A 23,584-nucleotide genomic window follows, 5' to 3' on the forward strand; every position below is an offset into this window, starting at 1 on the left:
ACCCAAATGATAGGAAGGCTGTAAAAATTCTCCAAAGAGAATCTGTCCCTTTTACGATCAGAGTTTTCCGAGATGCCCAGTTCACACTTCAATCTTCCTCACAGAAGGAAAAAAAGAAAAGGGAGCTCTGTCCTCTCTGAAGGCTGCCACCAGGTCATACATCTCATGTACCTCTCACACACAATCTGAGTGATAGCAAGGTAAACACCGGACAACTAATTCTTCCACAGGATCCCCAGGTCTTCTATGTCAACAGCGTCCCTTTAGCAGCTCAAATTATGAGCTTTTACTCCACAGACCGGGTGACTTTCAGACTTTGGCACCTATTTCTATTTAGATATCAAGCTTGGTTCCTAAGCAACCAGCTGGCTCCCCTCCCTCTCACTTCCCCCATCAGGGAGCTACCTTACTCTACTAGCAAAACAGGTCAAACGGAGATCGATCCTGGACAAATCAGTGTTTGAGGGAACTTTAATGAAAGCAAGAAAAAAATATAGGACAAGAACAATGCAGAAGGGTTCTGTTCCAAGCAGTTTCGCCTTGTACAAGTAGAATGAAGTCATCGAAGCAGAGTTTTAAAGCTGGTATTATTTCAGGCATCATTCCAACTCCTTCACCTTACAGTAATGAATCTGAAGCCCAGAGGTTAAATGACTTGGTTCAAGGTCACACCACTGGAAGCAAAGCTGTAGCTAGAACCCTGGTGTCCAAGCTCCCAGGCCAAATTTCCATCTACTACATGATACTACATTGGGAGGTTTTAAAAAGAAAGGGAAAGTACGAAGGGTGATTTTTCCATAAATTAAATCAACTTTAAGAGCTAAACATATTTGGAAAGTCAAAGACTACTAACATTATTAGAAAGAAAAGAGGTTTAAAAAGCTGGTTAAATCTGAATAATAAAAAATATCCATATGTACAAACTGTAAAAAAAAAAGAGAGAGAGAGAAGATGGCATTCATGACTACTGAGCTGGCAGGGCAGGGGGCAGTTGCATATTGGGGGTGGGCTGCATGGGCTGCCAGCTTTCCTGGGTTTGGAGGATGCGGTACAGCTGCTTCAGCTGAGCAACAATGTTATCTTTGATGTCTGGAGTTGAGATCTGCAGGCGGACACTGCCACTGTCAAAGGATCGTGTGAAATCGCCAGAAAACATCTCATAGATCATCCGAGCCACCACTGGAATGACCTGTTCAGGACACAGAGCACACAGGTATCCACTGAGGAAAAGGTATCTTTAAATAGCAGAAGGGACCCAATATTGAAGGTAGGACGAGTGAGGCCCTGGGGAAGGCTCCCCATCTCCCCACCCCCAACACACACTCTAATGTCTAGATACAGGACACACCTTCATCTCTCTGAACCATCCTATCAAAGTTCGCTCTAGAAGCTGGTTCAAACGAAGGTAAAGGACCTAGATGTAGCACATCATATGCCTAAATAACTGCTTATTTAGCAAGACTTTTACCCAAATTTAATCTAGTGCCAGTCTTGTACAAATCCAGGGGCCAAATCCAAGTGGTCTTTCTGCCACTTTCTAGAATAAGGTTATGTTCTTAAAAGTAATTCAAAAGGTTTTTGTAAAAAGAGCTGGAAGGGTCCTATGCTGTTAGGTTTCAGGAAGACTATAACGTCAGTAAGAGAAGGAAAAGTAAGGTCTCCACTAAATCGGTCACCCACTTTGAAGACCCTGTATTCCCTAGCTTGGTCCTACCATACAATGTACAAAGTTTGAGTCTGCTACTGCATCTGATGGGATTAAAACCCACACAGGCTGAAGGACCCTCGCTCTGGGCTCTACTCCAGACCTAGGGGCTAAAGCATTGATAAAAAGGCAATGAGCAAGCAACTAATTGTCTATTATATTTCAATAAAGACCAAAAAAAAAAAAAAGGCAACAAGTTGTTGACATATCCTTATATCCTCACCTGAACCAAAATGAGTTTCCTTTCCAGCGGTTTCCCATCTGGCCATTCTTCCCCAAAGCATAAGTAGATCTCAAATGGCGGCTGCTTCTCTATCTGCCCTTTCTGGTGGGCAATGAGATCTGCAGAAGGTGGAAGAACAAGTTTGGTGTACTGGGTCATTCCACAACCACTCAGTAAATATCATCTTTTATGCTGCCCCAGGTAGTAGCCACTAGCCACAACATGTTGCTATTAAATTTAAGTTAATTAAAATTAAATATTTCCTTAGTCACATCAGTCACATTTACATGCTCAATAGCCACATGTGGCTAGTGGTTACCATAATGGACAACACAAATACAGAACATTTTCATCATTTCAGAAGACATCACTGACTTGGGTTTCAAACCATATTGTTAAATTCACAACTCAATGCTCTCCTTATATTTATCTGCTTGAATTCAACACTCAGATATTTCCCAAAAGAAAAGAGTGTATGTTCTGCTGATTATATGAACAGGGTCACGTTCCAAAGTTAAGAAGAAACTGGTAGCATTTGGGGAGTCATAGCGAGGCTGTTTCCCTCTCCTACCACTGAAGGAGCCAAAACCAACCTCGAAATAGCTTCCAAGTACATAGCACTGGAATGGACCGCCCTTCTTTGTTGGTCAGGTTACTTTCATTTTTCAGAACCAAGGTTCTCTTCTACCTTGACTTCCTCCAGAAGAAATTTTTTTGGCTAACATCTTTGCAGAGCCAGGAACAGGGAGAGGGCAAGAGGAAGGCATGCTTCCAGCGAGCACATCCCCCATCACCCTAAAAAAAGACTCACCGCTAAGGAATGTTTCCAGACAAAATAGTTTGACCTTCTTTTGTCTCTCAATCAGGTTGGGGGCAACAAGCGATGGGGCGCATGGTCCAGACCAGTACACCTTGCACTGGCACAGCCTGATGGCATAAATGGCGTGACCGCTGACCTCCAGGATCAGTCCTCTGTCCATGACGTCTAGCAGCTTGCTAGTGAACAGCTTCTGCTTTTCATTGGTGATGTGCTCTGGACCTGGAAACTTGACCTGTTCCAGGCTGACAGGACCAAAGAGCTCCTCCTGGTCAGGCATGGGACCTAGGTCCCCATAGAAGAGCCGGCAGCCCTGGGGGTTGCTCACGGTCATAGTCTGCCCATACTCCTTCCCACGGTACTGAAACTTGATGTCCAGGTCAGTCACTGCAAAGTGAGAGAAGACAGTGAGAGTCCTGCTCTGCTGTTCTGCCCGTTCATCCCTAAGACTCACGCAAGTTGAACCAGCACTGAGGAAGGCCACCACCGTAGTATCCTTCATGCAGTAAAGGGTGACATCAACATATCCCTGGAATAGTCACTGAAAAGGCTGCCTTGAAGCAAACAGTTCAAGGTCCGTCTATACTATCATTGTTCAATCACCACACCCTAAAGTCTAGAATTTCTCCAAGCTAAGTTCTGGGTCCAGGTCTCCCCATTTTATATTGACTGAATCTTCACATCAATAAGCATTGGGAAGAACTAAAAAATAAATGTATATGGTCATGTCTCAATTTTGGCTCAATGTTTAAAGAAACAAGAGGAACAAGAGGAAATATCAAGCCATCTTTCTGAAAATTACACACGTGAGCACACACTGTGGATCTGTTCCAACACTGTATCATAAGAGAACACGGTTCACAGCAAAGTAAATTTTCACTCAGCATTGAAACCTATCGTCATATCAAAGCTATCAGCCTCCTGAACAAAATTCTAGCACTCACATCCACCACCACGTGTAGTGTGAAAAGGGGATGGGGCAATGACACTGATTCTTCGCTGAGGTAAATTTGTGCCCAGATTTGTGCCCCTCAAAACCCAAGAATCTCCACGACCAAATCCATGGCCATTAACTTCCCTATCCCACAAACGGCCTCGTCCCCAAATCCACTAGCCAAACTGACAAATCCAGGCCTCCCACCCACCGAAGTGGTGAGTAACCTGGAGCTATAATCGATAAGAGCACCCCCATGGACAATTAGGTACGGGCTGATGTTTTGTACTTCTTCCCTGGTGACTCATCATCAGCTGGCCAGGAGCCAGACTCAGAGGATGCCTGTGGGAAAGGTAGCTGTTCTGTACGAGGCAAAGAAACGGAGACAGAAGGCGAGGCAGGGACTATAATAGGAACTGAAGACCCATCGGAAAGATCAGGGCTCACTTACTCGGAAGAGAGCTGATCCACAGCTCTGGAGAGCTAAAGAAGGGCTGTATAGGTGCCTGGGGTACTTCCATCTCCAGAGGTTCCGTTTTGGGCCACACCGCTTCAGGACTGCAGTTGCCCACACTGCAGTTGCCTACACTGCAATTGCCCACGCTGGCTGGTGCCATGGGGGAACCTAGAACAAAAGGATGTGGGTGAGCAGGCAGCGGCACCACACACGTGCATGTCCTGGTCTGAGGCTCTAAAACCTAACGAAGTCAACAGACAAGAGTCAAACACTGGATCATGACTCCAGGTGGCAGCCCATCACTGATACCCACAACTCACACAATAATAAACAAGGGTCCCCTGTTTCTGCTTCCCAATCATATTCGTTCTCCCATAAACTCATAGCTCTGAAAACCTGCATTTGCTGGAGATTAACGGATACACAAGTGAGTTTTCTCTGAGGTTAAATTAGTATGGGCATGAATAAGAGGTTCCCTGCTGCAGAATCTGACCCTAGCAATTAAATAGAACCCGGCTGTCTTCCATAAAATGAACTCAACTGAATTAGTTGATTAGCTTTGAGTAAGTGTTAATTTGTGGAAATTCCATTAAAAACAGACAGATACTTTTATATGCATAACACATCTGGAAGGATACTCAAGAACCTGGAAAGACCAGTCTCCTCCAGGGAAGGAGCTGGAAGGTTCAGAGACAGGATGAAAGGAAAACCTTCAACTGATGACCTTTCGTACCATTATGAATTTTAAACTGTGTAAGAGTATTATTTACTTGAAAGTATCAAGTTAAAGCTTTTATAAAAAAGAGAAGGAAAATCCCATTCTATTTCCCTGCTGTTGTCAAAGTTGGCTCACTCCGAAGTCTATCGATTTCTCCTCCTAGCCTCACCTCTTAGGCATCTACTCTTCAACAATTCTTCTTCCTCTGCCCCATCAGCTCTGAAATCACAGAGGTTAATGTTTCTTTGACCCTTTGTGTACAAGTTTGGTTAAATCTATGTACCCATTTCACTTTTTTTTTTTTAATTTCCCACATCTTTCCAAAAAGGATCCAAGGCAGCCTATACATAAGGCCACACAACATTAGCTTTAATAAAATATGAACAGAACTATGAAATCGAGATCCTTAAAATAGGCTGCATCCTTTTAAAGGGGGTGAGCAGCAGAAGGAGTCAGCCAAGGGCTTCGGGAAAAGGATCCCACATTTCCAGGTATCCAATTCTTAAAATTTCACTAACCGGGAATATAGCACGTGGCAATATTGACCTGAAAGTTCTATGGTAGTTTTTACTCATCACTTGATTACAAAGATGTAAATGGCAGGGTAAGTAAAGGAGGGCATGGGGACAACTTATAAGAGTCATTTCCTGATTCTCAAAGGTAGGGGCATCACCTGGAGGAGGATTTGCCAAAATCCTAAAGGAATCATCTTGATACGCTAAATTTCTAGGTGGCACAAGTATTTCATTTGACCTATAGAAGCCAGATAGGACTAGAAAGGCAGTGAAAAGGTGCTCAACTGAATGCATGTCACTTAGCTAGGAGCATTTCAATGGACAGTTCAAAGGAAGATGCTACAGAAGAGCGATTCGCCTTGTGTTCGAGCATCCTCAGAACATGCTATAGGAGACTGGGTCCCTGCTCTGTCACACGGGGACCTTCTAACCTCTCAACTCATTTTTCCTGGGAAGCTGAACTCAAAAACTCCACAAAGAGAGAGAAAAGTCTCTTGCAGATAAATTCTACCAGAGCCTAGTATTGAGTTGTAGAAACCACAAGTTCCCATCATATGGCCTGAGCAGAGTAACCCCTGTTAAGGAAGTAACAAAATTTATAGTGATGAAAATAGCAAAAGAGTGGCTACAATTCATGAAAATGACATCTGCACTTGGTCTGAAGGAAATCAGCAAAATTAATAAAAACTGATGTATTTGGATATGGGATTAAAAATGAATTAAAATTTTTAACTTCTCCGAATTATCACATAAGATTCGAAAGATGTTCTCTATGCCCAGAACCCACCCCCTAGGGTAACTGGGCCAGCAGAGTTCCCTTGCCTATGACCCCCTGCTTGCTAACAGACCAGCAGCCTAGGCACAGGGCACAGTGATTGCTCCCAGTGTCATGGTGGCTGAGAGGTCAGCAGCTGCAAGGTCAAAGCCCCTTACGTCATCCTCATCCCTCTGTACCACCCATCACCCCACTCACCATTGATGTTCAGGAAGGGGAAGGTGTCCTGGATGGGAACGTGATGCTGTGACTGATCAAGCTCATCTTCCTCATCGTCTTCATCCACATCATTATCCTTCTCATCCCAAGGAGCAGATCCAGTGGATCCTACCAAGAAACAGACACACAAGCCCACAAGTGAGCCCCTCAGGTTGCACTGTTATCCCTGCGGCTGGTGCACTGCGCAAGCCAGGGACTGCTGGCACAAGGGGCCCTCAGGTCCAGTGTGTACCCTCAGTGACCTAACCAAAAAGAGTGGGAGGCTGTATTAATCCCTGGTTCCAATTCTTCCTGTAGAGTCCTTATGTAAGTGCTCTTTCCCTCCCTTCTCCAGAAATCCCTTAATTCCAACTTTAACCCTCTTATTACACATTAGCATCCCTTTTAGAGACTCAAGGATGCTAACTTCTCTCCTTTGTAAGCTTAATGCTAGGACAGACCCTTCCCTCCTAGGAAGGCCTCGCTAGATTTGCTGGAAGACAAGTCTAAATCACCTGGCTCTTAGTCAGCTCTTGTTAAGCAATGGGTAAAGAGGAGAATCCAGTGGTATTCTCATAGCGAAAGTATTCTACGATTAAATGATCACTCGCTGTAACATTTATAAAGAGAATTTAATAGCTTTTACATGTCATATCGATTCTTACAATAGCCTTTGAAGTAGGCAGGAAAGACAAGCGCCCACATTTTACAACTGAAGAAACTGAGGCTCACCAGATCAAATACCTTCAAAGTTATAATTCCTCCTTCTTCTAAACTACCTGCCCTCTCCTCTCAGTGTTGAGTCCCAAAAGTAGTTGTTTTTACAGTAGAAATCTGTATTCCCTCTACTTTCTAATGCTTTAAGCAATCAGGCTAGTAACTATTCCTCTAAGGGAGCAAAATTCAGCTGAGTTTACATCTTCTTTTCTCTGGGTCCTTCCTAGGGAAAGGCTTTCTCGCTTTGCCAGTCTTTTCAAGTTGACTATTTCTTTCAGAATCCAGCCCAGAACCTGGCATTCTGTCCACCTTCTCCCCAGCAGCTGAGGCCTCACCTGGATTAATGATTGAGCCCTGGGGCTGCGGGATGTCACACACTTGATATATCTTCACTGGGTTCATGGGCACCTCCTTGGTGCCATCATACATCAGGTTGAATTCTCTGCTCTTGTTGAGAGCACAGCGGAGCTGGGCCTTCCATTTGGCCGGGTCAGGGTCATCCACCCCTTCCTGGTACTTTCCTGTCTCCACCGCCCAGGCCTGAAGAATAGGAAACTGCAGTGAATGAACAGCTGTCGCCCAAAAACACTACAAAGTGTGCTCCCCCTCTCTCATACAGACACACATGCACCCCTGCCTGACTGCCCCCCCATCCCAACCCCAATTTACAGGGACTGCAGCAAGAAACACCACCCTCAGGACCAGGCAGGGAGGGCCTGAGAGAAATTAAGCCATATGCAAACACAGTCTTTTGAAAGGAGGAGCCTTATATCAAGTGTTAAGTACCCGCACCACCTGTTAACCACAGTGGCTATAATGAAGGGTTGAAAATAAAGAAGAGTTTGGAAAAAATATACAACAAAATGCTAATGGTAACTTTGAATAGCAGGATTTCCACTAATTTTTTTTTTTTTTTTTTTGGCTAATTTGTTTTGACATGAATTACTTATCTAATAATAATGCAAAGGGAAATGGTATACACTATGAAGAATTTGGCCTTACTGTTCCCTCCCCCTTCAGTCCTCAATCTGATGTATATAAATAACTAGAAATCAAGTGCCTTTAGGAATAACAGTAGGCTGGCAGGAAGCATACCCTGGGGGTTCGGCTTGCCCCTGCTTAAAGCTGAGGGCCTCTGGTCGGAACAGACCCATATTCCCTGCCTCTCCCTATTTCCTCATACTCCCACTTCACTGGAACACATTTTTCTAGAAACACCAGTGGCTGGTGGCATGGGCTAAAACCACTTCAGCTTCTCTTCTCTGGTTCCTCCTTCCAGGTCTAACAGGCATTTATTTAGGTTTCTGCCCACTGCAGACATATTCTCAGATCTCTATGCCTGCTCTAGCAGTGTGATATATGTTTTGATGCAGAAAAGGAGGTATCTTTAGCAGGGTCCTCAAGATCAGGAAGCATACACCAACTTGTTCAAGTCGACAGGGCATATCACTCGTTCAGTCCCAACTCCACACCACTGCTCCTGCCTGAAGACTTCTTCCTCAAGCTGAAATAAATTTTTTTCTGCCCCATCCTTAGAGCTCTGATTGACCCTCGGTAACTCCCTGCAGAGCCTCACAATCAGGAAGTTTCTGCCAACAGCTAACCTAAATCCTTCTCCTCCAATTCAGACTCGCTTCTTACCATCTTCATACACCTGGGGGTTCCTCAACTTGTGAAGTGCTGACTGAGGCGGTTTGACAAAGTTGTGCTGCCCCAGGTGGCTTAGCAGGCACCATTCCATCCAGCCCCCTACAGGGGATTTCAACTTCACTGGTCCCTAGTGTCTGAGAAGCAAGTCTCCAGTTGCATTTCCTCCTCCTGGGCCTCACTACATCTTTTCCATTTATTTGCTCCTCTGTGCCCACTTCTACCCTGGCCCCACCCAACTGGCTTGGGCTGTGCTGACTTTGGCTCAGGTTCGCAAATTTCTGTGGCTCCCTAAACCCCTGCCCCATCGTGGGGAGCGACCAGGCTAACCCAGAACCATAGACCCAGTCTTCCTCGTCACAACTGAGCCGTTCCCCAGGGCCCACTCAGATGACACGGAGAACCCAAGGCTGGTACAGCAGAAGGTAGCACCCGCCACATGGCCGTTATTGTGACTGATAAATATCACTTGCTCAAAACCAAGTCTGAGTCATGCTTTTGAGATTCTGGTTACCGTGCAGGTCCCTATTTCTCTTCCTAAAATGGAAATAATCTCTGCATTTTTATGGTAATTTATGAGTCCCTTCTCATATATTCTTTCACTCAATTTTCACAACATTCCTGTGAGGCAAGCAAGACTGGGTTCACCTCCGTTCCACTGACGGGGAAACCAAAGCCCAAAGAGATTATATGACTTGCTCAAGACCACACGTGCCATTGATGGTAATAAGATTTAAAGTCAGGTCTTCCAATTCCCAATTCAGAATGGGTAGTATGAGAATGGAGGAGCAGACGGGCCTGCGTTCAAATCCTGGCCCAACACTTATTGGCTGTGTGATTTGGGCAAGTTACTTAGCCCTGCTGAGACTCAGCTTCTGCAGCTACAACATGAGAGTGATAACTTTCTTATAGAGTTAAGAATTAAATGAGATAATGAACATAGGGTATGGACCAGGCACCCACTTAATGCTAGGGCCCCCACCGCCCACCCCCCATCCCTCATATCCCACCAAAGGTCTGGCAGAGTGAGCATGGGATCTGATTTCTAAGGCTCCCCTTGACCATTCCGCAAACAGGTATACAGATATAAACCAGTCAAAGACAAAGCAGCTTCCCACAGCCACCTTCTCTTCAAGACCTAAGCACGCAAATCATTCTCCTGAGTGGGGTTTTGGAAACCAGCCTCTTCCCCCATGGCCAGCCACCACCAGATACTGCAACAGCAAACCCAGTTTCAGACCAAGGCCACAATGGAAGGCCAGCTGGGCCAGGGACCAGGGCAGGCCCATGCCCTCCTCCATGCCAGCTCAAGTAGTTGGTGCCTCTTCCCGGATGTTTTCCTCTCACTTTTATATTATTTAATTTTTAAATTAAAAGCACTCATTCACTTTCTAAGTACTCTCGTCTCTACACCTGACGTAGCTGAGCTGGGCGGGAAACATCTTCAGGATGGCTCTCCTTTGAGATGTGAGCCCACCTTTCCTGATCCAATCTCAGCAAGAACCTGGAGCATCAATCTTGAGAGGCCCACAGTAGGGACTGGATTTCACTTCTGACTTCAAGCTTAGGGAAGAGAGGAGTAAACTCACTTCTCCATGTCTCATGGGTGCAGGAACAAAAGCTACTCGTGAGATGGAAGACTGACCAGCACAGGGAAGCTAGTCTGAAGCTGAGGCACGGACTCCAGAGTTACCAACCACATCACACCCCTTCCCACAACCGGCTTCCCACCAACTTCTGTCTTAAGTCGAGCTTTGGTTGCACTTAAATTTTGTAAAATGCCATGTGATTAAATTTTGTTTTCTGGTGATGGACAGGGGGGAGGGGCTTTGAGGGACTGAGAGAATGGGGTGAAGGGTTAAAGAAGTACAAATTAGTAGTCGATAGGTGGTCACAGGGAAGGGGAGCACAGCATAGGGAATGCAGTTAGCATTAATATGCTGGCTAGGAGGAGGGCCACGGGAGGGAGGGAGCAATTGGGAGGATCATTTTATGAACTATATAGATATCTAACCAATGTACTGTATAAAACTAATTAAAATAAATAAATGTTAAAAAATTTTTGTTTTCAGTTAACTAAAATTACTCATATTGGAGCTATTTTTTTGTTTAACTGTAGTTTTATTTTTTAAATTTTTTCCAATTACAGGTGAAATACAATGTATTAGTTTCAGATGTACAACATAGTGATTAGACATTTATATAACTTATGAAGTGATCGTCCCCATAAGTATATTATCCATCTGACGCCATACCTAGTTATTACAATATTACCAACTATATTCCCTAAGCTGTTTCTTATTTAAGAAAATATATTCGTAGAATAAAAACTTGTCATTAAATCACCTTTAATTTTTAAATGGAGGTTATGAATGGGGCAAAATATTTTAACATTAAAAGAAAGACTCGTGGAGGGTCCTTTACAGCCCTCCTACAGAATATGTCAGGAGCCTCCTGCCACTCGATAGCTCAGTCCTGGTCAAGAGAGCCATTCTCAGGCCCAAGCACCTCCCTTCATAGCAAGAGCCTCGAGCGAATGAAGAGAAAGAGTCAACTGCTGACACTTAGAAGCTTTTAGAACAACTCACTGAAGTTTAGCAAACTGCACCCGGGACCCTTTGGGGTATGAGTTGCGTACCTTCCACTAGCGGGAAAAAAATAAACGACCTTGACCATTATAGATGTGCCCCAACAAGAGAAATTACTACGCCCGCTACATTTGGGCACCTCCATCGTAAACATTCTCTGTTGCATCAGCATTTTGGATCTAGTGTATGCCTCATACCAAAACAGAAAACAGAACAAAAAGCAAAAACGGTCTGCGAGAACTGGAAATCATTTCAAGTCAGGTGGTTGGAGTCCTTTACCTTGAAAATGGTGTTTTCCTCCTCTTGCTGGGGGCTATGCCGGGTGGCATGTTTCCAGGGAATCTGGAAGCGTTTGGAGTCCCTGTGTAGCCAGATGAGCCCAGGGTACAGGCCGCTATCCACCTGGGCCACCAGCCAGGGCTTCAGCCGAACTCTGCGGGGGTGGAGGGCCATGATCTGGGTAGGGGGAAGAGGGGAAAAATGGGGAGAGCAGAATTAGGCCAGTCTCTGGGAACTTTTCCCAGCCACTGTTCCCGTATGACAGAGCTACAGTTTCATTAGATCACAGCAAAGAAACTAAATATGGGAATAAACTGTGCCAGGTGGGGAAGAAAAGAGGTTAAAAGCTTCTTTTGATTCTTATTCCAAATCCATTTATACTTCATGCTCTAGCCAAATCAGAATTATCGTGTAAGTAGATCATATTTCTTCTATTTAAATCCTGAAGCAGTAAAATAAAAAGATGATGTCATCCCTCCTGGAACAATCCTTCCTGAAGAACCAAGGGCTTTGGAAGAGAAGGCAAATTGCTCTTTTCAATCTTATCTCAGGAGAGGGAAGAAAAAAGTTATGGGAACGGCAAGGATATGGGCAGGAACCTGAAGCACGCTCTCTTTTCAGACAAGGTAAATGGGAATATTTTAGTAAGAAATGACACCATCCTGGTGAGGGAGAAGTAGGTCCAGGTTCCAAAGTCCTCACTTACATAAATGAGCTGGCAGTGTGCACACACGAGGATCTCGAGATTTGGGCCTCAAGTCAGCTTTCCTTTCTCTGGGCCACTCCAAGATTCTGTACCAAGAAAAAGAAGTCCGAGCTGGTTATCCGCAGGACAATCCAATGTGAGAAAGAAGACTTGGGAACACTGGAGACAAAGGCTGAGATTCCTGCTCCGTAACTGAGTCTAGTAAAACTAAGCCCCAGAATATCGAATACCACCGTTCCTAACCATACAGCACTGAAGACAGTCACAAGACAAGCCCTGTGCTGCTAGCACAGCCTCCTTACCTGGGTCTGTTTCCCCACAGAGGCTGAATGAACAGATTGGTTGTAGGAGCCAGCTTGGGTAAAGCCTGCAACTGATTCTCATAAAAATATCCAGGAATAACAGATAGCAGATAACATAAGGCAGCAGCCTGCACTCACAGCAGGAAACAAAGGCCTGTCCAGTTTGGATGCCTGAAGGAAAAACCAGTCACCGGAGAATTGTTTGCCTGGGATGTTCCGCTTAGATTTTTTGTTCTTATTTTACTGTTTTCACTTAACAATTCTTTTTGGTCATCAGCTACTTACTGTGCATCGAGCACTATGCTAGCTAGTTACTAAACACGAAAGCCCAATGTTTTCATCAGACTCTTTCCCGAAAAAAATCCACACTGGAACTACTCAAGCCTCACAAAGTCCTGACAATGAAAGAAGATAGATAAATAAATAAGTCATCTTCAAACCCCAAGATCCCCACCTGGATCACTGTTTAGAAGCCAAACCAGGTGAGTCAGGGGAACTTAGTTGAGGGGGTGTCTCCTAACACTACTTCTTTCCGCAGCCAGACTTCCAACCAAGGGGGAAAACCCAAACCCAACTCCGCCTCTGGCACTTTAAGAGCGAGGCAGGACCTGCTCTCACCTGAGCCTTCTGACCCAGTTACCAAGTCCTGCAATTGAAACCTTCCCCCTGGGAGTACAGCTTACAGTGGGCAGGTGAGGTTGGCATGCAGGTGTGCGAGTGCCCCCCGTCCCCCATAGTCCTGGCCTTGGTTTATGTTGTTTTGTAGGGCAGCAAGACAAGCCATCAAACCATGGAGAACATTACCTTATAAGGAGGGAACACATATTCTCCCAAGGGCAAGTTCTACCATCTCCTTCTCAGTCCTAACCTACTGGAAGGGGGATGGGGCAATGAAAGGAGGAAGAAAACAGAAAAATGGGCAGTAAACCAGTCAACTTAGCAAGGGGCTTGTGAGAATTTCGATTGCAATATGGCTGAGTCCTGTGCCTGGGCCTGTCAGACCTGTGAAATCCACCTCCTGACAGAGCATGGACTTTGAAGAAAAGTGCTTATCTAGTTGATCCACAGCCCATTAAGAAAAAATTAAGGCAACCAGGCCAACACAGGGAACTGCCCATAGTGATGGGGAAGGAGAAGCAGCCACCCATAGAGATGGACGATTAAGATCTGGAGCCCTGGGTTCTCGGTGTTCTACTAAGATGGCAGTACACACGAGCAACTCCACCCCTGCCCTCTTCTGTGCCCCACCTCCATCACTGCTAACCTTCACCTTCTGAAAGTCGGCCAAGATCTCCCCCATCTGCCACCCAGTAACTAAGACTCTAAAAACAGGCAGAGAGCGAAAAATTGGAAGCAACCAAATAACAGAGGAGAATGGCTAATTACACATTCACGGGCTGCACTATTAAGCAGCTATTAACAATAGGGCGTCTGAAGAATTTTTATTAGATTTGGAGAAATGTTTACAGTATGAAGTTGGGGGGAAAGGCAGCATTCAATATCGACTGTATAGTAGTATCTCCTTTTTGTAACATAACATGCACTTGTGTACACACAGAATTTTAAAAAGGGAAAGAAAGAATGCGCCACTGCAACAAGATATTCTTAATGGTTACTTGTTGATAGGATTATGAGTGAATTTTATACTCGCCTATATACTTTTATATATGATTCACATTTTCCTGCAACAACATGTTTCAATTTATAATTTAAAAAAAAAAACCTACAAGTAGTATTTTTTTAACCACAGGAAGCTAAGACATTTCTTGGCCACTGGGAGGTATAAAAGATGACAGCCTTCAGCTGGTGAGAACATGGTAACAACGATTCTTTATATCTACACAGGTCTTACAGTTTTCACATGCATTTTCACTTAACGTGTCTGAGTTCATCATCATGATCTGAAAGTGGTATTATTCTCATCCCCATTTTATAGCTGGATTAACTGAGGCACAGAAAAGTTAAGTGCTTCAGCTGGTGCCTGGATCCAACACTCCTGAGTCTGAGTGTGCTGTACCAAATCCTGCCACTGTAGCCTGTCATCCAAGTCCCTCCCTTATGCCACACACTAGGAGAGTAACCCAAAAACATCAACAAAGATCCCAGAAGCATGGAGGGCTAATGAAGCTGTTCAGGAGAACACTGCATGACACCTACCCTTAAACACAACTAAATCAGAGTTCTCTTTCAAAACTCTTGCCACCCAAATCCCAATGCCCACAGAACAAACAACCTTAGCCAGCTGAACTCAGTCCTTGGTATCTCTAGGTGCCATCACGGTGAAATTCAAGGCCTGTGTCTTCAACAGGTATTTAAACAGCCAAAAAACAAAGATGCTAACCCATGCACTCCCTTCACACTGGGCATTGGGCAGGCACACTTTCAACGTCCCCAAGGCACTAACCGTTCTCACTCACATCCCCATTCCAGAAAGCAGGTCCTTTATAATAAACACCGCAGTGCCACCTCGTTAGCCCCTGCCCAGACAAGGGTCCAGGGGCACCACAACCCCAAAGTTGAGATTTGGCTGTCAATGGTTTTCCTCAAAGTAAAACACACCTGCTATTTCTTGCAGACAGGCCTCAGTGGTGGTCCTGTGTTTTCTCTTCCTCCTAGAGGGAACTGAAATGCCAACCAGGTTCCTTAGTCTTTCTTCCATTTAGGTTAGCTCTGCTGAGGGGTAAATCCCCAGTCTCTAGCCATAATCCCCACACCCTTCCTCCCTGCTGGATTGAAATTGGGCTGGTGAGAGGGAGGTGCAGGTTTTTGGGTGCTGCTGTCATGCATACATTATACATACATCTAATCATAAACTACTCTCCTGGGTTAGCTCACCAACCAAACGCAAGTGCCTTCTCCCTCTCCCTTCTCTGGCTTCCCCTTTTGACATCTTCCAAGAGCAGGGTTCGGGTAGGGATGACCCCTTCACCAACCAAGCAGGCTCCCTGTAAAGTGTGGCACCCCAGGCCTCCTTTCCAGTCAGGCCTGGGAATCTTTCCACATTTCTCCACACCCGCCCTCCAGCCCCTACAGCCGAAGAGGGCCTCACCCCCGAGCAACCACGCCCTACGCCACCCTCCCTAGCACCTAGCTTGGCTACTTGGAAATCCACAGGTGTCTCCCAGGGCGGAGGAGCCTGACTGTGCTAAGCAAATTCAAGGAGATAAAAATTGGCTAAAGCTCTTGGCCTCCCCGAGTCCCAATTTCCCCAAACACCCACCAGGACCAAGGGCCTGCCGGCCTGGGGATTGCCCTCTTGGGGACACCGGGGCTGGCAGCCCAGCGAGCTGGTAAGACAGGAGGGTTGGAGGGGCCTTGGCTCCACCCGACGGTGAGTGGGTAGGGGCCACAGCGGCACACTCAGGTTGGTCCGGGAGGAAAGCGAATCAACAGTGTGGGGTCGGGAGGGGTCCAGTGCTCCAGGACTAGGACCGCCCAAAAGCTACCCCCGGCAGGGCGACAGGCACCTAGACCCAGAGGGAATCCCCAAACGAACAGATGTCCCGAAGCAAGTATTCCTAACCTCACAAACTCTGAAGAGGACCCTTCTCCACCAGCGGGCGTGTCCCCCCTCCCTCAAATTAGTCTCCAGAAGTTGGCGTCCCCACCTTTCCTCAATCCGGCTACCAGAAGCCGACGTCGCTCCGAACCATGTCCCCAGTTAAGATCACCCGTCGTCACCGTGCTCGTCGACAGGTTCGGCGAGCAACACCTGGCTCTGCGCAGGTAAGGACTGCGGGCTCCGCTCCCCGTCCCGCACCGGCCCTTACCTGCTCCGCCCAGGTGCGCCCAGTTCACGTCAGCACCTAGCCCAGGACGCCGCAGCCCCGACCGCCGTCTGGCCACGCCTCCCAGGTGTGGCCACGCCCTCCCGCGTTCAGGATTGGCGGGTTGCGAGAAATATGATACTCTGCGTTTCTGGACGGCCCAGCCTCGCCCAGCCCCTGCCCCACCGCACTCCCTCTCATCTTACCTCAGCTGAGAAAATTTCCAGACTCAAGCTTACACCTTATGCCTGGGGGGCTGTGGTCTAAGGAACAGGAAGCGACTGGGAGGTCAGGTCCTAGTCGTAAGGGTGCTTCCCCTCCTTCATGTCCCATAATTACCCTGCGGTATGGAGACAGTTAACCACAGATAAGGGTTTCGAGATTCTGAGTTGGCCCGTGGGTCTGTGTAAGTCGAGCAGAATATGGGGAAGGGACTCAGGGACAACTTGGTCCCTTTGAGGGAAAGCCCTGTGGCTTCCAGGGCAAGAATTCTGCCTTTATTCTGCCTCTTACATGTGTGACCCTGGCTAAGTTACTTTTTTGGTTTCAGTTTCCTCATCTATTCAATGAGAATAATAGTTCCTGCCTTTTCCAATCACTCTCTGGTAAAAAATTGTAAGCATGGCCTCTAGAGAGTCAAACCCCAATTGTTCATCTCAAGTCAACTACTGGGATTCAAACCAATAGTTACTACAGACTTGTATTAGTTTGCTAGGGCTACTAATTTGCTAAATTCAGAGGTTAAAGTCCTATAACCGCCAATGTCAGTTACTACAGACTTGGGAAAGTTTCTTTTCTGTGGAACGAGGTAAATAACAGCCCCGCTTCGAAGGGGATTCAGTAAGTTTCTTCATATAAAGTGCTCAGAACAGCATTTAGCACTTAGGAAGTGCTACATAAATATTTGCAATTTTTGGCAGTGCATAAAGATAAAAAGTACCGTAGAGACAGTGCCTCACAGAATACGATGACACTTCCTGTTATTACCTGAAATTCACGGCCTGTATGTCCCCTAATAGGTGCTTGATGAGAATTCTCTTACCTTTTCCATTGCAGTGAACCTCAGTCCATAAAAATGCATGCTGATAGCGTGCTGTGTACTAGTACATGAGTCCCTGAAGCACTGAGCTATCACAGGTAAGACGGGACATTAGCAAGATACTTAGGTTTTGAATTAATTGTGTCCTCCTAAATTTAGATGTTGAAGTCCTATAACCCTCCAAATCTCAGACCTTACTTGGACAGAGGAAATCAAGTTAAAATGAGGTCATTAGGGTGGACCCTATTCAAATATGACTGGTGTCCTTATAAAAAAGAGAAATTTGGACACAGAGACAGACAGGCACAGAGGGAAGATGATGCCAAGAAACACAGGGAGAAGGTGGCATCTACACAGGCAGAAGATGGCATCACAGAGGGAAGATGATGCCAGGAGACACAAGGAAAGAGGCCTGGGACAGATCCTTCCCTCATGGTCCTCAGAAGGAACCAACCTTACAGACACCTTGATTTTGGACTTCTAGTCTCCAGAACTGTGAGACAAATTTCTGCTGTATGAGCCACCCAGTCTACAGTATTTGGTTCGGTAGCGCTAGCAAACTAATATAGATGGTTTGGAGAGCTCCAGATTCGTAATAATGTGGACTTGATTCCTGGCCCCAGTTAAGCTTAGGGACATAACCAGCAAAGGCCTGGAAAGGCAGCAAGCCTGACTCAGCCAGCCTCTGTCTCAGCCACTGCTGTGGCCACTCTCCCATTTATAGGAAAGGCCTAGCTCATCAGCACAACCAGCTTTTTATTACTGATAAGCTCACTGGACAAGCAACATCTTCCATCTAACCCTCAGCTGGGCTCCAGAGACTAAGCAAACAGTCCACTGGTGGTGTGCGTGAGGGATGGGGGAGAACCACCAGAAGAGTGTCATTTAAGAGAAACTAAAAGCCCAATGGCATACAAGCACGAGCCCACACACAGGCATTCACTTCTGCGCTAGCTGAAATCCCTACAACTAAGGTGATTTCGTAAGGATCTTCCTTAGAAGACAAATTTCAAATCAGAAAATTCAAGCTGAGAAAGCCCTTAAAATCTTCTATTCTGGGGGTAAAACTGGATTATAGGTATATGTTTGAACCTTATAGTCTTTTAAACACCAGGAGATTTCACATAAATGTCCACATTCTCCGCATCTCTTGAAGAGTCAAATACTCTGGACACTCTAGGCCAGCAGCAGCTCATTTACTTTAATCACCTGACCCTGTACACATATGAGTTTTCAACCTGAGGCCCAGGGAGGTCAAGTGATTTGCTCAAGGTCACACAGCAAATTAGCCACAAAGGCAAGACTAGAACCCAAGCCCGGGGCTCTTTGTACTTAGACTCTGCTTAGCACTCCAGCCAGAGTCTATTCTGACTGGTACTGTACTGGTTGTTAAATAGATAGATATAGCTATAGATAGTATAGATAGAGATAGAGATAGAGATAGAGATAGAGAGATAGAGATATATTTTTTAAATGACTCACATATCTAGGTACTTTTGATACTGTGGTGAACAAAACAAAGTCCCAACTCCCATGTCACCCCACTGAAGAACTAATGAAAGGGGATAAAACAGGAGGAATTAAGGCAGAGACCAGGAGGTAGGTTCTGGCTCTGCAAATGGTGAGACCTAGCTTGAGATAACACTCATCTGCTTGGATGTGGCATAAGAACATCTCGTGAGCCCCTCCAAGGCTCTGGAGGAATCAGTTCTTCCATGTTCTCAAAGAGCTCTCTGGGGATTCAGACGTTCCCAGTGGAGTTGGGGCCTGTGACGCTCCCATCGTTCGCCCTCCATCCCTGCTCAGGTGAGGCGGTGCTGACTCACTTATGAGTCTGAGTTTCAGGCAGTGGGATGGACATTTCAGCACAGGAGCCCTGATTCACAACTACAGGGAATCAGGGACTTCCCCTCTCCCGCTCCAGGGCAGCTCTGACTTGGGTTTTCTTTCATCACCCAGAGGCTTTAGCCTGTACAATATCAAACATATGACAATAAAGCCATGTGGCCCAAATCTCCTTAGCAGAGCAGAGGGTGTGGCAACTGGGAAGACTTCCAATGGCTCACTGCAGTGGAGAGCTCAGTCCCCGGGGTCAGTGATAGCAAATACTCTATAAGACTGGGCTGCAGATTCGTGGGATTGCTGAAGAGGGGGTGGGGACCTCAAGCTAAACGATCCAAGTCTGTACTCTCGAGGCATTCGGACACCAACCAGCCTTCTGGAAGACATTCTGCAGCCTGCCAGGTGTACCCAAAATCTTTTCTCTACCCCGATTTCTCTCTGGCTCCATCCAAGTGTTTCGAGGTACCAGAGCTACAGATGAGCCTAACACATTGCCTAAATTACAGCTTAAATTTTAACACACATTGGTTGTTGCCCCTTCCTCTGTCCCCTTCCCCTCGACGGAGTGTATCCCAGAATGCGATCCAAATCCTAGAATTATTGCTATTTCTGTAGCAGAAGCTGCAGCAGAAATTAATTCATAAATGAATCTCGCTTTCCAACTCAGGCAATGAAACAGACTTTGGCTTTGGACTTTAGGAGAATTTTCCAGTTAGTGTTCAGACTCTTTTTATTCTTGAGCCAAACTGAGTACTCCTAAGTGTTCTCAGAGAAGCAGCTTGCTTTACTCCGAACTTGGATCTGTGTGGGCGGAGAAGGAGGAAATATGAGGCCCAGTAAGTCACCTGGAAGTCAGCTGCGCCCCGGGGCCCTCCCTCTGGAGGTTCTTTCTCCCCCTGGGTGCCAATCTGAGAGTCCACCTCTATCTCCTCTGATAAAGGAAGCTTCCATTGGCCCTGCAGACAAAAGAGCCGAATAAGAAACTACAACTATCAAGAATGTGAGGGTTCATAGTCCTGATTTCAGATACGCTGCCCTGTTAGGACCGCGCAGGGTCCTGATTTCGACTTCATGGTCAGCACCAAACAACCGGCCCACTGTGGCATGGGATCATGGATATGAAAGCTCTCTGAAAGTCTGCAGTGCCATGGCCAGCACTGCTGTTATCTGCTCTTTGTTTCCTCATGCAAATTATTCTCTCCAGGCTTCAATTAAGTCCTTGAGGGGAGCCAGGCACCAGCCAGTCAGGAACTCATACAAGCCAGGAGCTCCTAGTACAGGGCTAAGCTCGAGGTCTGTGAGCACTGGACAATTTGTCAACTTCAGAAAAATGAGTTATTTGGGAATACAGAGTCTTTGGGGGGCCATGTGGTAGGAAACTGGACTTCTGTTCAATAAGACGAAATGACCAAATGTGTTTTATCTCTTTTCTTTTCCCAGACCATTCCAGCACAATAACAATGAAGGAATAAAAAGAGATATCGACCCACAAGGTTAAAGCAGGACAAAAAGCATGGGAGGGGAGTTAAGAAGGGATGAGAGATTTCAGCAAAAACATTAGGAGATGAAATATTATCTCAGCAAAAGTAGGGAGTAGAGAGTGCTGATGTTTTGGTTATGAAGCTTTCGGTACTATTTGATTTTTAAAGCAGATATGCATAATATTTAAGAAAAATATTATCATTACTTTTTTCTGTTTTTTAAGAAAGAGAGAACTTGGGAGTTGGGAGACTTGGGTGTCAGAACTTTCTTTGGCACTTGGTGACAGCAGAGCCTGTGGCTGTTGCTCTCTGAGCCTGAGCCCCCTCATCTGAATGAGATGAACAAATTCCATGATCACCTGCCAGTTGTAACAACTCCTAGTTCTGTGATTAAATTCTAGAAGCAGCACTCACGTCCTCAGAAAAACAACCTGTGCTTTGCAATGAGTCAATACTTGTCTCAAACTTCCCTTTCGTCAATTCCTTATAGAATGAGGTAAGTGGACCTCAGTTCACCATCTCATACTTGAGGATACTGCCTATTTCACAGGATTGACAAGAGAATTAAATGGAATAAACAAAACAATAGGTCTCAGCAAAAGTTATTTTTCTTCACTGCTGCGCCCTCTCATCTTTAGGCAAAAATCCGGCACAGTTCCGGCCACCCTTCATTTGCTTAATAAAAACCTGAAGAATTTTAAAATGAGTTACTATACATTTATTCTTGGGGCAGAGACCATACAAAGCCCCTCATTTCTGTTGATTGGAGTAGGGACAAGGTCCAAGTGTGGATCTCAGAGCCCAGTGAATAATTCCTTTGGGGAGATGTGGCTAACTCCATCTCCCCAAGAGAGATGTATAAAAGGTAGTCAAGGGTGGGTATAAATGAGAGGTTCTTTGACCAAGTTGCAGCCCTTCCCCTCCACCCCTTCACCTTTCCACTAGGGGAACTTTCTCTAAACATAGTGCACATACCTAGCCTCAACTTAGATTAGCTTCCTATCCAACAAGCTGTGGCTTTGCAGAAGAGGTAAGGATGATGTCCACAGGGATCTGCACTCATTGGGTGGATCTAGACAGGCACACTAATTTCTATACTATGGGCTCCCTTCCACACTAATTGTTCCACATCACCTGAAACTTGAGTTATGTATATTTAGAAAGGTCATTCAGTCTGGTCTCTGCCCCTAGTCACCTACAGCCCCCACCCCATTCAATGCCTACAGCCTGAACCCCAATTTGTCTGTACTGAGTTGAGGCCTAAAAGGTGACTAAATGCCATGGAGGGTTAGCCTAATCAAGGAAGGAAGGGAAGATGTTCCTATGGATGTACGAGTTCAGTGTTGACCTCATGGAACCCCTGGCCCGGAAAATCCCAGAGTCAAAGGCAAAAACGGTTCAGGTCTTTTCTAAGACAGGCCCAGACCAGAGCCTGGGTCCAACCCATGTGAGACACAAGCATCAATCTTTCATTCATCATTCAGTAAATATTTATTGAATATCTAGTATATGCCAAACAAAATTCCTGTCCTTATAAAACTTACCGGCCAAAATCCTCTGTTTTAAACTCTCACTATGTGTCATCCTACTATTGTGACCACCTTCTGTCCCCAGCTTCCAGCCCCACTCTAACCTATTCTACGGCCCTCCATGAACTCTGATCCATCCATTCTTCTGCTCAAAACATTCTGCGATTTCCTAATGTTTATTGAAATCAAGAAATTTTATTCACACATCCAACAACTAACTGTTCACTGTGTATCTACTGTGTGCCAAGCTCTGTTCTAGGTGCTGGGGATACAGCAGTGAGCAAGACAGATGAAAACTTCTGCCCTCATGGCACTGATATGATAGTGGAGGAGACAGACAATAAAATACATAAGTAAAACATGTTAGTTGGTGGTAAGTCCTAAGAAGAACAACAAGGCAACAGAAGGTTAGGAAGGGGAAGAGACAAAGGAGGAATCAAATTTCACATAGACTTATTAGGGAAAAGATGACGTTTGAGTGGAGATCTAAGAAAGTGATGGAGGGCATCCTTTGGGTAGCAGAGGGAAGAGAGTTCCAGGAAGAAGCGCTGACAAGTGACAAGGCCCTGAGGCAAGAGTAGGCTTGCCAATCAAAAGATGAGCAGGGAGGTCAGAATGAGGCCTAGCAGCTGGAGCAGTGTGAGGAGTGAGGGGACCGTGGCGGGATGAGAGGTCTGAGAGATAATGACCAGCTTACGGTGGGAGTAATAGAGAGCTACTCGGGGCTTTTGAGCAGAAGGGCGACATAAAGTGACCTGTTTTGCAGGATTGCTCTGGCTGCTGTGTTTAGGAGAGAAGGAAGTAAATGGCCAAGCAAGGAGAACAGGTGGAAGACCCCTTTCTGGCCCCAGCCTACTTTCCCGACCATATCTCCTGCCCTTCCATTACCCTGCAGCCCTAACGGGCTCTTCCCTGAACACATTGCAGCTCCTGACCTGCCATGCTTGATGAAGTCACCTTCGCTTGGAATGTTCATAATAATAACAACCGGAATCCTAGCTACAACTCATTAGCACCAGTAACTTCGTTAGAATGTTTTTATGTATTATCTAATTTCATTTACACACATACTTTCATTTAATGTTTATATTTTGTCTCTATTTATTGAGAAAGCTGAGGCTTTTTATAAATTGTCACCAGTTGGGAGGTCTTTGGGCCTGATCATAAGATGAAGAATAACTGATGGCCTTTTGGTCTCTAAAGGATCATTTATATCTTTGAAGGTCTCCAGATCATGTGACCCTCTGGGCATTTCTTCACAGGAAGACTTCACAAAGGGGCGGGAAGATGTTTAAGATGGCCCTTAAAGGTCAACATCAATTTTCTGGTTAGAAAAATAGAAGCA

The 23,584-nt window shown here is 45.7% G+C and overlaps 1 protein-coding gene across 4 annotated transcripts; it reads right to left on the bottom strand.

The window, feature by feature from the left end:
* Positions 1 to 447: 447 nt before the first annotated feature.
* IRF6 (interferon regulatory factor 6) lies at positions 448 to 16,422 on the bottom strand. Of its 4 annotated transcripts, none has more exons than XM_039870307.1 (10): positions 16,352 to 16,380; positions 15,141 to 15,203; positions 12,280 to 12,365; positions 11,574 to 11,750; positions 7,395 to 7,599; positions 6,343 to 6,471; positions 4,131 to 4,304; positions 2,740 to 3,132; positions 1,929 to 2,047; positions 448 to 1,189 (listed from the first exon to the last, which is right to left on the bottom strand). In XM_039870307.1, exons 4-10 carry the CDS (start codon positions 11,745 to 11,747, stop codon positions 965 to 967), a joined length of 1,419 nt encoding a protein of 472 aa, XP_039726241.1. In that variant the 5' UTR covers positions 11,748 to 11,750; positions 12,280 to 12,365; positions 15,141 to 15,203; positions 16,352 to 16,380; the 3' UTR covers positions 448 to 964. The 4 variants fall into 4 exon arrangements, with proteins under 4 accessions (XP_039726241.1, XP_039726240.1, XP_039726242.1 ...); XM_039870306.1 differs by lacking the exon at positions 16,352 to 16,380 and adding an exon at positions 16,190 to 16,345; XM_039870308.1 differs by lacking the exon at positions 15,141 to 15,203 and having other exon boundaries at positions 16,352 to 16,422.
* Between the last annotated feature and the right edge of the window lie 7,162 nt (positions 16,423 to 23,584).

Source organism: Pteropus medius, unplaced genomic scaffold (assembly GCF_902729225.1).
Source record: "Pteropus medius unplaced genomic scaffold, Ma_sr-lr_union100, whole genome shotgun sequence".
NCBI classification, from domain to species: Eukaryota; Metazoa; Chordata; class Mammalia; order Chiroptera; family Pteropodidae; genus Pteropus; species Pteropus medius.

Coding starts and splice junctions, on each gene's coding strand:
- IRF6 (XM_039870308.1), bottom strand. CDS start 11,747: ATGGCCCTCCACCCCCGCAGAGTTCGGCTGAAGCCCTGGCTGGTGGCC. Junction 3,133..4,130: donor GTGGATCAGCTCTCTTCCGA/GTAAGTGAGCCC, acceptor CTCACTTTGCAG/TGACTGACCTGGACATCAAG. Junction 1,190..1,928: donor GGAAACTCATTTTGGTTCAG/GTGAGGATATAA, acceptor TGTCCTGAACAG/GTCATTCCAGTGGTGGCTCG.